The following is a 14,090-nucleotide window of genomic DNA, read 5'->3' as shown; positions in this document are numbered from 1 at the left end:
GGATGGAGATGTTCTCATTCTTTCTCCCTTCTATAGAAATAATATGTACGTTCGGTTGAATGTCCAGGTTTATAGGGGGATTGGTTGTGATCACATTTGGCCAAACTCAAGCAATTTTAGGATAAAGACAACCATAGACATAGAGGTTTTTAACCTTCTGGCCCAGTTGACAAGTACTGCTCCATTTTTCTAATTTTATCATTGTACATTTTTTACAGATCTAAACAGTTTTGTCCATTTCAACACTGAACTTTCTACTTTGTTCCGACCAAAATTGTTCGATATTCGCAATAATCACTATGTGCAAATAGGTAAAACGATTGCTTAAAAAATGAACTACGCAAAAAAAGTTTGATCTGGACAATGTGATTTTTTGAATATCAATGGTGACGAGATCATATAACTTTTATGGGGAATAGCAAGGTTTTATATTTTTGCTATTTTCCACGGCATCGTTTTTTCTAATCTCAATAAAATAGGAGTATGAATGGTCAGTTCAGAAGATTGTCCCAATAATGACTTGTTGAGGTTGAAATATGATTTTGACCAGAGACTTGTAACCACAGTTGTAATCTCCTATGATCTGGACCCTTCTCCACGCAGGACATCCTCAGCAAGTGTCATATACACCGTACAAGAAGTATAAATCTTCCAACTTGTCTGATGACCTTTGTTTTGGAGCAGTTCTTAGGGCCCTTTTACACGGGCCAATAATTGGTCAAACGAACGTTCTTATGAACGCTGGTAACCGATCGTTGCTATGTGGTTTACACAGGGCATTGATCAGCCGATGAACGTATGAAGTATATCCGGCCAATAAAATGGTTGCTAGTCGGCAGCACGTCTCCCTGTGTAAACAGGGAGACGTGCTGCCGACATAATGGAAATATGTGGGTACGAACGATTGTAGTAACAATCGCTCCTCCCCATAATTACCGGTCATTGCTCCTTGCAAAAGGCACAAATGAGCACTGAATGACGAGCTGTCTTGTCGATCGGCGCTCGTTTTCATGGCTGAAATTTGGCCGTGTAAAAGGACCTTTAGACATTTATGGTGACATAATGTTCCATAAATGACTGATTGTTTGGGGTCCAACCCTCCCGTGATCCAGAGAACAAGGTAGCACTGTCCTCTGTTCCCGACAGAGAAGCCGTTACACCTGGTTGGTCACTCTCTATTATAGTCTAGAGAAGCTATGGAAATAGCCGAGTGAACCAGTTAGACCCTACACATACATTTTCTTTTAAAAGGACTTCCCAGGTTAGAAAACCCATTTTCATACACCCTATTAGGGAATACTGAGTTAATAGAGGGGGGGGGGGTCCTCTTTTCAGGGTCCATTGCCAGGGTGGAGAGCTGTTGCAAGGAGCGTCTCTCGCTCTACAGGACCTGTCCTGTCCTGCAATACACAGACAACCCGTTGATGTGAATGGCCGTTGTTCAATGCTTAATTTCCCCTGTGGTGGCACTGCAGGGAAATCGAAGACCCTTAAGGCCCTTTTACACCGGCCAATTATCGGGCAAACGAGCGTTCCCGATAATTGCCCTGCGTAAGCAATGATCAGTCGATGAACGAGCAAACGCTTGATCATCTGTTGATTGCATTGTTGTAAATGCTGAAACTATTATTGTTGAAGTTACCACATCTCCCTGTGTAAACAGGAAGATGTGCTGCCGACGTGATAAAAATCTATGGGGACGAGGGTTTAAAGTAACGATCGCTCGTCCCCATACTAGTGCCTTGTGAAAGGAGCAAACAAGCGCAGATCAACGAGCTGTCTCGTTGATTGGCGCTCGTTTACACGGCCTTTTACTGCCAGGTTTCCCCACAGATTACAGCTGAAGGGGGTCCCAGCATGGGGACACTGGGACACTTTGTGATTAGCTTATTTTCAAGGGACCCTTCCTACAAGTAGGGATTGTCCAAAGTGGATAACCTTGGTGGTTGACAACATAAGGTCCCTCAAACTTCTACAATATCATTGTACATGTTGGATATTCCCATCCTTGTACATAACTCAGGCCATTGTATGATTTACTGATCATGTAGATTGACTGTAACTATAGAGAGAACTTTGGTAGGGGCCAGCTTTTTTTTTTATATTCTCTTAAATTATAGCTAATAAAGCAATAGGTCAAGCTCAATATGTTACCAAGTAAATAAGTTAATATAAAGTTTGGCCTAATCTTGAATAATCTGGAGTTATTAAAGGATATTTTCAGGATTACAGAAACCGCACCACACCTGTCCGTGGGTTGTGTCTGGTATTACAGCTTGGCTACTGTGAAGTGAAGGGGCTGAGCTGCAGTACCATACACAACCTATGGACAGGTGTGGTGCAGTTTTTTAAGAAAGCAGCCATGTTTTTCTGATTTATAGACAACCACGTTAAAGTAATTTTCTTAGTATTTGATCTCATAGTCAAAATGTGTGAATGTTAAAGCCTGAATCCACCTATTTCAGTTGTTACTGCAGTAGACCCAATATCCTATCCATGTGACATTTGCATGGATCTTTGTAGCTAAGATATAAGGAGCTGTTTGTTGGGGTCCTCGCATTATATAGCTACAGAATGGAAGCTGGAATTTAGAAAATGACGGTCCTACGGGAGTCAAAATTGCATTCTGTTTAAAGCTGCTATTTGCTAGGGAATGAAAATAACCGGCTACCACAATGTTCTTAAAGAACTGTACCGGCACAGGGAGCGCTTTATGGTGTGAGGGCCCAAACAAACAGCTCCTCATATCTCAGCTTTCTAGAACCATGTCATTGTGACAGGAAGAGTTGGAGTTTGGGGTTAACTGCTGTCACGCAGGGAATTTGAATCAGCTTTTGTGTGAAGTTAGAAGTGAAGAAACAACTAAATTAATTACAATAAAAATAAAGCAGTAGTCGTGTGGGCTGACGTCTTCTGTGCACTCGCTACGTACAGTTGTGTGACATTTCCTCTGGAAGCGTGTACAATCTGCGAGGGGAGTGGTGCTGAAACACCACAGAGGAAAACGACTTGTCAAAATAATTTCACCTCAACGTTTGCACAGGCATCCAGCACCACTGTACCTGTGTTGTGATTTGTCATGTGTGACCCCATTGTTTTGCTCTTTTTACCTTGAAGTGACATCTTGTGGGATTAGTCATTGCTTCTCCTGTGATCAGAGTGTAAACGGCTCAAACAAATGATGTTTGAAGTACACAGATAAGTCTAATTGATCAAGAACAAAGGCTTGTGTCTAGACAGCGGATGATAAGGAGTGAGAAAATAAAATCATCAGATCTTAGCTTTTGCACCTAGAAATTATCGGTAATATTCAAACATAAAACGAACAAATGTAATAATAATGAAGTCATGCAAATGTGTGCAACTCAGCGGCAACATGATCTGCATTCCCATGAAATGAACTACCCATGTGTGCGTGAGAGAGGGAACTTATATAATAAGCCCCACTATTAGGCCGGATTCACACGAGTCTGTGCATTTTGTGCGTGCAAAAAAAAAAACGCTGCGTTTTGCGCGCGCAAAAGGTCCGTGTGTCGTCAGCATATGGTCCGCGGCATCATGATGACACTCTGTTTTTATGTTTACAAACAGAAAAGCACGTGGTCCTTTTCTGTTTTCATTCATAGCTTTTACTACAGTAGCGCGCATCACGCGCGGCACCCGGAAGTGCTTCCATGTGCCAAGCGCGATTTGCACGCACCCATTCACTTCAATGGGTGCGTGCAGCGCGAAACATGGGCAAATATAGGACATGTCATGAGTTTCACGCATGTACGCTGCATGATATTCACTGACAGTCTGAATGGCCCCATTCATTAACATAGTTCCGTGCGACGCGAGTGATTTCCTCTCGCGTAGCACGGACGTATTATAAGTTCGTGTGAATAAGCCCTAAAGGCTATGTTCATACATCCGTTGTGGGTTTTCCTTGTTCTCTTCCGTCCGAGGAATAAAACAAGGAAAAACTGGCGACTCCAGATAAGTGAATTAAATTGATTGCAAACTGGATTGATCATAAATAAACAATCTTCCATACAGATGTAGAAGTTTATTCTTCTACTTGTTAGTGTAAACAGAAGTTTTTTTTTTTCATTTAACTCCTATTTATTAAGAAAAGGAGGGCTTTTAAATTGAATGCCTTTAGAAAAAACAAACTCCTTCCCTGCGTGGTCCCACAGAGCTGATCGCTGCTGCATGTAAACATGGCAGTGCCCAGTCTATACATGCTGGGCACCCACACACTGCTCAGAATGGGTTTCCCCGCTGCGGTCAGGTCACATACTGATACAGAAGGACACATCTGCAGTGGAGAACCACTTTCTGTGCTATGTACGGGCTGAGCGCCACTGCAATATTTACATCCTGCGGCAATCTGCATTGTGGGACGCCGCAGGGAGGAAGGAAGGTTTTTTTTGTTCCAAGATTAAATTTAAAAGCCCTCTAAGGGCTAACTAAATAATATTATCTTTTACAGCCCCTTTAAGCCGGTTGGAGTCTTCCTATAAGCCTTCTGTAATATTGGTTGCAATTATTATTCTAAATGTAAAATATTAAAGAAAAGTCTATTTATTGATTATAAAGAACAAGTTGACGCTGTATCAACAATTATTATTTTTTCTTTTTTTCTTTTTTATATTCCATAGGCATTAAACATCAGGAGGAGCCCATGTATAAAGGTTCAGGATATTCCAGTTATCCATTCCTTATGCTGTCTGATCCTTATCTTTCTAATGGATCAATGTCTACACTGGTGAGTTTGTCATAGTTACATTATAAACCCGATATTAAGACATAGGAGATTTATCAAAACTAGTGAAAGGGAAATAGTTTCGTAATTCCTATTTACTTCTATGGCAGTTACAGAAACAGCTTAGCTCAGCAAGCGAGCTGCATCCGTACTTCTGCCCACCTTGTTACTCGTTGGCAGAGCCTAGCGTCCGCAGGAGAAGGTAGGACGGGGGTCAAGGAGCCCCCGTTCTAGGGATATGTGTGAATCCCAGAGGTACCTGCAGCTATTGGACATTTATGACATATCTTTGGATATATGCGAGAATACCCCTTTAAAGCTAAACTCTAGTTGCTTTTGGCGGCATCTGCACTTATTCCAGTGTTTCCAGAAATACTTTTTATTCTTTTATTTGTAATTATCAAATAATACATGCATACTTTTATTCTTAATGTACAATAATTTATCATCCGTTAAAAAAAATGTTTTTGTATACATTGGGAACCGGTTTACTACATGATGATGTGCCAAATACAGCAATACCTCTGGCACTTCTCATTTCTGGAGGTATCAAAGTATTGGACGGGATAAAATCCCCAAAAAGATGTGAGGGTTGATTTCAAATTTGGCAACCATAAACAGATATCTAATGTGTATGATCCGCTTTAGCATCTAGAGGTCTTAAAGGGTTTTGCTCGCTGACCTACGCAATTTCTGTAACTCCCATAGAAGTGAATGGAAACAGCATAGCTTGCGTGCTACGCTGATTCCGTAACTGCCATTCACTTCTATGGGAGTTATAGAAACCGCGTAGGTCAGCGAGTTACGCGTTTTTTGGAATTTCCGTCTATGTAATCAGGAAGTGGCCCGGGAGGCAACCGGAACAGAGAGAGATAGAACAGGGTTTAGGGGGCCCCGTTTTAGAGATAGGCGGGACCCCCATCTATCTGACATTTATGGCATATCCTGTGGATATGCCATAAATGTCCCTGATGGGCAAACCCCTTTTGAGCTGCAGTATGGCCCCTGTAAGTATTACATATCTGAAGGATAAATTAAAGTTACTCTTAATTTACCCTAAGAATCAGTTTAGAAAGGGTATTGCAGACTTTATCTACTACATTACTTAAAATTAGCTGTGAATTATACAGTACATAACTGAGCAGTGTTGCCATAAGATTAGTAAAATGTGCATGAAGATCTGTACAAATGCAAGCAATCCAGGGTGGAGAGGGTGATAATGAAATATGTTTTATCTTAGCAATATTATGATACAAGTACAGTACTTAAGGTGATTGTCCAGTCAAGACCTCAAGTCACTACCTGTAGGTGCTGCTTACCTGCTATTTATTTTCTCAGTGCTTGCCACTTTTTAGCTTAGCTCTATTAGGACAGAGCTCTGATCTGTGACTACAGTTTAGCTACAACGGTTACTGGGAGTCTGAGGTAGTCTGAAATCTACCTTCTGTCTTGTCATTGGTCCAGGCTGCTGCTTTCTCCCTTCCCACTGCAGCTCTGCCTCTTCAGATTGGCTGCTCTATATAAACACAAGTTTATCACAAGCTCACCAAGAAGTCCGTGCATGGAGAGCTGATTTCCAGTATAGCAAGCGCAGAATGATTATTAAGTACAGGTAATTGCCGCACATAGACAGGGATTGAGCTCTAGTAAGAGGGAGCCTAAAGAGTCACTTCAACATGGTGGATATAATATTATTTTTCCGTTTAATTATTAAACTTTTTTATCATTTTAATTTTATATTTTTGTTTTTCTTATTTGATATTGAACTCCCCCTATTCTTTGTAATCAAGGCTATCTTATCCAGGCTTCTCTGTCCTTTGGAGCATCAATGGTCCACAAGGTGGCAATTGTTATAATAACAGTAGGTTCAAATCTGAATTCTGATTTAAACGGATCCTTGTTTTATTTGACCCGCCCCCAAAAAATCCTGGAAAGGGAAAGCAAAGGAAACAAAAGTCTCTGTTTTTCTTATTTTTTATTTTTTTTACCAATCCATTTGATCGAACTGTCAAAAAACTGAAACTTTTGCTTCAGTTTGTATCAGTTTGAAATCCGCTATGCTCCATTTTTGACTGATCCGTTATGCACACGTCCTGCAGCACTGAAGTAGATTTCTCAAGCTACAGCGAGTCACTGGAGCGTGCTCTGCACAGATTTTTCTTCTGCACGCGTGTAGAATAATTTTGACGGTTCTTACAAACGGAATGAATGACGGATACAAACTGAAGACATTCTGTTTCTATCTCTCATATATTGTAAAAGAAAACAAAGGCCCGTTCCGGCCAGTGTCCGTTTTTTGGGGAGAACTGAAACGTAACGGAATTGAAATGAAGCAAACTGGGCTTAAAAAACACTCAATTGGTGTTTTAACGGAAGTGTTTATTTCCAGTTCTATTGACGAAGCAAAAAAGCGCAAATCACAAAGCAGATGTGAAGCAGCCGAATAGTAAAATTATCGTGGCATTCTAATTGTTCTGCAGAGCAATTCTTTCCTCCAAGAAAAAAATATGAATGTTGTTAAGAAAAGAAAAGGACCAGAGACGAATGTAAAATGCAAATGTTTATATTGAAATGATCAGATGTATGTACTAAAACGATCAAATTTTTATTTACTAGCATAAGCTTCCAAAAGGTTCTATCCTGTATAGTAAAGAAATGGAATTTACGCTTGGAAATGAATCGCCTCTCATTTACCTAATAGCGAGTCAGTCGTGGCCTAGAGCAATGTTGGGCTGTACTCATAATGTGCTCCGTATTTTATCTTTTTCTTTGCATTCTGTTGTCCATGATATTGTAATTGGAAAAGCATGTATGTGGCACTATTCTCTTCAATAATGTAGACGTTAGTTTTTTCTTTGCATTCAGTACTGTGGGTAATTGATATGTCAGCGTTCACTATATTAATTTACAATTGCTGGCTTGCATTTCTAATTATTATGCCCACATGGCATAGCCATATCTCTGAATGACTAATTGCCCTGCAGACAAGACAACTCAATGGTACACATTTGTCAAATAAAATGTGCTATCAATAAATGGCGCGATAATGATATGTGCCATATTTCTAAAAAAAATGGGCACTTTTTTAAAATTCTGTTCAACATGTACAACATATTTGAGATAAGCTACATCAAAGCAGCAAGACTTAAAGGGGTTTTCTGGTCATGGGGTGTTTTTTCATACTGATGACCTATCCACAGGATAGGTCATCAGTATATGATCATTGGGGGTCCGACACCTGGACCCCGCACCGATCAGCTGCCTCCGGCACTGGGAGTTGTTCGATGTTCGGAGCCGGAAGCAAAATGCTCCGACCACTGTATAGCGGCCGTGCCATCTGCTTCCGGCTCCCAACACTTTATAACTCCCGATGCCAGGAGGCAGCCGGAACAGCTGTTTGCCGCGGGATACAGGTGTCGGACCCCCACCAATCATATACTGATGACCTATCCTGTGAAAAAACGCATCATGACCAGAAACCCCTTTAAAAACGTACAAATATTGTGACAATGTGTATCATTGACTTTGATGTTGCTATTTTATGATCTTCGCCAAAAGTATCATGCCATGTGTTGCCTTGTAAATTTTCTATTGTAAAGTTTCTATATTGATGTGCCCAAGTGTTCTGGCAGCAGCCAATTCTATGGTTTCAGATTTTTTTTTTGTAAAAGACACCGATGAGCGGCGCCACATACACACTAGTTATGTCTTCTTGTAGAAGCAGCTTTAATAAATCGCTTTGACAGTAAGTTCCTTCTCTGGTGCCAACCACTGATGGACTACCATGTAGTGCTCCCACTTTAAAAAAAAAAAAGATGTTCCTCAGCGGCTTCAGTGTGTATAAATGCAGTTCTGTATCCCACGGCTACAGCACATCAGACTAAGATGCTGCAGATCTCCTTTAGATTTGATAACTATTATACATATTAATTAGTCAATGTAGGACTGTAACCACCTCCTTACCCTTTATAACAAGTGGTTGGAGTTGTATCCTGATGTGAAGAATTGAGCGGGGATGTGAATAATCTGCAGGTCATTATTGGAACGTTCTAGTTTGTAATAGAAGCCATTGAGATAATCTCCTTATATTCTGGAATTGGTATTTATGAGTTTCCCTTACATAATCTTTATTGTGGGTCCAAAATAGAGCTACACTATATGAGTCCCCCATAACGTTGTAAATAATGTCTACTGAAGAGAGCATTCAATATAGCTCCTTTGGCGCCGCTATGAAAAATACTGTTAGCGCTTTGTTTATTCAGTGCCTCCTTTATACATGTGGTGAAATAACGTCATTGCTTGCCTTTACACGTAATTTTTTTTATAGTTTTCTGATTGGCCGGGGTCCTATTTCACGATTTTTACTTTTTTACATCACGTGGCTGTAGGGGAATTCATAGTCCGCCCTGTTTTCCTGTTGCAATATATTATGACCGTGCGAGGGTGGACAAAGTGCTGCAACATTTCATAATATTGTGCTGCTCTTCTCGACAGCGACTACCACAGCTAGAATTTCCATGTAGCCTGAGCATAATGGGTGCATCAGTCCTCTCCAGCAGATTTTTCTCATCTCTGATCTCAATCATTTCATAATGTTGGAATTCTGGCCACACACATTGATCTAGTTAGGTCCTGGTATTGGGTGGTCTGCTACTCCGTATTCCTAGAGTTCTAACTAAAGGTCCAATCGAAACTATTGAGGTTATAACTGTTCATATTGATTAATTGTGTCCGATGTCGACCCCATATGACTTCTGTCTGCACTTCTAATGCTGTTCCCCACTAGGGACGATGCAATTTAGGGGTTAAACCACTGGAACGCTTCAACAGACCTTCAGTGAGTTATTAAATTCTAATGAAAAATGTTTTACTGTTTCATGCATTGAGAGTATTTGGTTTCTCTCTTAAAGAGCGCATGTTTATTATAATGTACTTCCAATTCCTCCTCATATTCTAGGGTTTTTGTCTATGGCACAGAAGATTATCCTGTAATGTAGGTTATACTGCCAACAGGGAATCGAGGAAGAAGGTCTCGTACATGGAGACGATTTGACATTTTTATATATATATACACACGTGCATTTTCATGCATTATTAGGGTATGTTCACATGTAGCGTAAACACTGCAGATTTTCCACATTGGATTTCATTGTGGAAAATCCGCTACGTATTGCAAATTGAACAAATCTCATCCACACACTGCGTAAAAAATACACAGGAAAACGGTTCATAAATTGAACTGCGGTGCGTTTTTTAAATCCGCAGCATGTCAATTTATGCTTTGGAATCGCTTTTTTTTTGTTGCCAGTTTTCCCTATTGAATTCGATGGGAGGTAAAACACACAACAAATAGTAAATATTGCATTTTTTGCGGCGGAAAAAGTTGCGATTCCAAAAGTCGTAACTCAGGAAAAATTACTTTTTTTGTGTCAAATAAATAAAAAAGTTTATACTTACAGACAGGCCCTTGTCATAGCGACACTTTCTTCTGTTCTCCGTCCAGGCTGACCTCCGGGAATGACGTTTCATCCCATGTGACTGCTGCATCTAATCACAGGCTGCAGCGGTCACATGGTTTGCAGCGTCCTCTCAGGAGACCAGCCCGGACGAGAACAGAAGAAAGCTTCGCTATGACACCGGAGACCAGGGTAAGTATAAACTTTTATTTTATTTTTTTCTGTCCACTGTTTTCCTCAATGGAGAGTCTGCCCGAAAAACTGCACCACAATCTGGTGTGGTTTTTCGTCCAGAAATCCCTGTGGGTTCCAGGACAGATATGCTTTGTACTTGTACGCAGTGTATACGCCCAGCGTGAAAATGGCCTTTAAAGTTTTTAAATTGTCTTCGAGATGTCAGAAAACAATACCAATGGGGATATTTCAAATGAAGCTGGGCATTCTAACCAAATTCAGAAATTGCCCCATGCCAGCACAGAAAGTCTGAGTTACAGAAAACTATTATAATATCCATTGTCATGCCGCTGTATGTACTGTATATAAGCAGTATACCCACATAATTAATGTACCTTGCAACTACTACTGCACCTCTGATAATAACGTGTTAACAAGCTTTTGTAATGTTTTCTTGTTTTTTTTTGTTAACTGATTTCCCTGTTTTCTTGGCCCTGTTCACACATACGTATAAAACTCCATCAATTGAAAGCATCTTACATCCCTTTTTTTTGGAAATTATTTAATGTAATTTTGTACATGAGTTTTTCCTGGCGTTGTTGAAGTTCTTTAAAAAAGAAACGGCATACTTGGAGCACGCTGCGTTTTAAAAAAAAAAAAAGCTAATCTAACCCCCAAAAAGCTATAACCACAAGAAAAAATCGAAACGTTGCGTATGTTACGATATTTTACTTTAGGCTTTAATCTGGCCGCAGTGTTTTTGAAAAAAAAAAAAGCGCAAAAAGCCACTGAAAGTACATAAAAAAAATAAATGGTTCTATGGGGCTGACAGGTATTTTTGACACGAGGAATGTTGCAGTGATCTTCTTGCTGTCAAACATACCAAAACACAGCAGATCTTAGAAAATGGAGAGAGTGTAGCGGCCATTGCTCCAGGAGTCATACTAGTACTGGGAATAGAGACTATGTCAACTAATTATTGTTCTTATTAACCCCTTAGTGACTAAGCCTTTTTTGGCCTTAAGGATTAACCCCTTAGTGACTAAGCCTTTTTTGGCCTTAAAGAGGCTCTGTCACCAGATTTTGCAACCCCTATCTGCTATTGCAGCAGATAGGCGCTGCAATGTAGATTACAGTAACGTTTTTATTTTTAAAAAACGAGCATTTTTGGCCAAGTTATGACCATTTTCGTATTTATGCAAATGAGGCTTGCAAAAGTACAACTGGGCGTGTTGAAAAGTAAAAGTACAACTGGGCGTGTATTATGTGCGTACATCGGGGCGTGTTTACTACTTTTACTAGCTGGGCATTCTGATGAGAAGTATCATCCACTTCTCTTCAGAACGCCCAGCTTCTGGCAGTGCAGATCTGTGACGTCACTCCCAGGTCCTGCATCGTGTCGGACGAGCGAGGAGACATCGGCACCAGAGGCTACAGTTGATTCTGCAGCAGCATCAGCGTTTGCAGGTAAGTAGCTACATCGACTTACCTGCAAACGCCGATGCTGCTGCAGAATCATCTGTAGCCTCTGGTGCCGACACGATGCAGGACCTGTGAGTGACGTCACAGATCTGCACTGCCAGAAGCTGGGCGTTGTGAAGAGAAGTGGATGATACTTCTCTTCAGAACGCCCAGCTATTAAAAGTAGTAAACACGCCCCGATGTACGCACATAATACACGCCCAGTTGTACTTTTACTTTTCAACACGCCCAGTTGTACTTTTGCAAGCCTCATTTGCATAAATACAAAAATGGTCATAACTTGGCCAAAAATGCTCGTTTTTTAAAAATAAAAACGTTACTGTAATCTACATTGCAGCGTCGATCTGCTGCAATAGCAGATAGGGGTTGCAAAATCTGGTGACAGAGCCTCTTTAAGGATCAGACAATTTTTTTCAAATCTGACATGTATCACTTAAAGTGGTAATAACTTTGAAATGCTTTTATTTTTTCAAGCGATTCGAGATGGTTTTCTCATGACACATTGGATTAAGTTAGTGGTAAAATTTGGTCGACACATTCAGTGTTTATTTGTGAAAAACACCAAAATTGTAAGAAAAATTCAAAAAATTAGCATTTTTTAAAAAATTTAAATGTATCTTCTTGTAAGACAGACAGTAATACCACACAAAATAGCTACTATTTCCCATTTTCCATATGTCTACTTTATGTTTGCATTTGTTTTTTGAACGTCTTTTCATTTTTCTATGATGTTACAAGGCTTAGAACGTTAGCAGCAATTTCTCACATTTCCAAGAAAATTTCAAGAGCCTTATTTTAGGGACCGATTCAGTTCTGAACTGGTTTTGAGGGCCTTATATACTATAAACCCCATATAAATCCTATTTTAAAAACTGAACCCCTCAAAGTATTCAAAACAGCATTTAGAAAGTTTCTTAACCCTTTAGGCGTTTCACAAGAATTAAAGTAAATTAAAGGTGAAATTTACAAATGTCATTTTTTTTGCAGAAAGTCCATTTGATAAAAAAAAATTCTGTAACACAGAAGGTTTTACCAGAGAAACGCAACTCAATATTTATTGCCCAGATTCTGTAGTTTTTAGAAATATCCCACATGTGGCCCTAGCGTGCTACTGGACGGAAACGCAGGCCTCAGAAGCAAAGGAGCACCTAGTGGATATTGGGGCCTTATTTTTATTAGAATATATTTTAGGCACCATGTCCGGTTTGAAGAGGTCTTGTGAGGCCAAAACAAAGAAAACATTCCAAAAAAGACACGCAAACTACACCCCTCAAGGAATTTTCAAGGGGTATAGTGGGCATTTTTACCCCACAGGTTTTTTGCTGAATATAGTGTAATTAGGCTCTAAAAAGGAAAATCTACATTTTTTCTAATAAAATGTTGTTTTAGCTCAGATTTTTCCATTTTCACAATAGATAAAGGAGAACTCTTCTGAGTACGGCAGTACAGCATATGTGGTAATAAACTGCTGTTTGGACCCACGGCAGGGCTCAGAAGGGAAAGAGCACCATTTGGCTTTTGGAGCTCAAATTATGCTAGATTGTTTTTCAGGAGCCATGTTTCATTTGCAAAGCCCATGAGAGGCCAAAACAGTGGAAACCCCCCAAAAGTGACTCCATTTGGGAAACGACACCCCTCAAGGAATATAGTGAGCATTTAGACCTTTAGTCTTTTGCAGAATTTATTGGAATTAGGCAGTGAAAATGAAAATCTACATTTTGTTCCACTAAATTGTAGAATGTCTTCATTTTCACAAGGGATACTGGAGAAAAAGCACCCCAACATTTGTAAAGCAATTTCTCCCGATTACGGCAATATCCCACATGTGGTCATACACTACTGTTTGGACACACTGCAGGGCTCAGAATGGCTGGAGCGCTATTTGGCATGCAGATTTTGCTGTATTGGTTTCTGGCCACCACGTTTTTGCAAAACCCCTGAGTACCAGAGAACAGTGGAAGCCCCAAGAAGTGACCCCATTTTGGAAACTGCACCCCTCAAGGCATTTATCTTTTTCCTGGACAAGACAGAGCTCAGAAGTAAAGAGCAACATGCGCATTTGAGGTCTATTTTTGTGATTTTCACAGCATTGGCTCACAATTACAGGGCTCTAAAGTCAAATAGTAAAACAAACCCTCAAGTAGTGACCCCCATATTGGAAACTACACCCCTTAGGGCATTTTAAGAGGTGTAGTGAAAATTTTGACTCCACAGGTGATTCTTTTCAAAGT

At 40.1% G+C, this 14,090-nt stretch overlaps 1 protein-coding gene across 5 annotated transcripts in view; it reads left to right on the top strand.

The window, feature by feature from the left end:
* Nucleotides 1-14,090, top strand: part of TCF7 (transcription factor 7) — a 201,411-nt gene that overhangs the window by 4,995 nt on the left and 182,326 nt on the right. For all 5 annotated transcript variants that reach the window (XM_075856342.1, XM_075856343.1, XM_075856339.1 and 2 more), the window contains one exon: nucleotides 4,644-4,750. In XM_075856342.1, the coding sequence (XP_075712457.1) occupies nucleotides 4,644-4,750 (107 nt within the window). The remainder of the gene's footprint in view (nucleotides 1-4,643; nucleotides 4,751-14,090) is intronic.

This window comes from Rhinoderma darwinii, chromosome 3, assembly GCF_050947455.1.
Source record: "Rhinoderma darwinii isolate aRhiDar2 chromosome 3, aRhiDar2.hap1, whole genome shotgun sequence".
NCBI classification, from domain to species: domain Eukaryota; kingdom Metazoa; phylum Chordata; class Amphibia; order Anura; family Rhinodermatidae; genus Rhinoderma; species Rhinoderma darwinii.
Note: the sequence above shows the minus strand (reverse complement) of the source record. Positions and strands in the feature narration are given on the sequence as shown.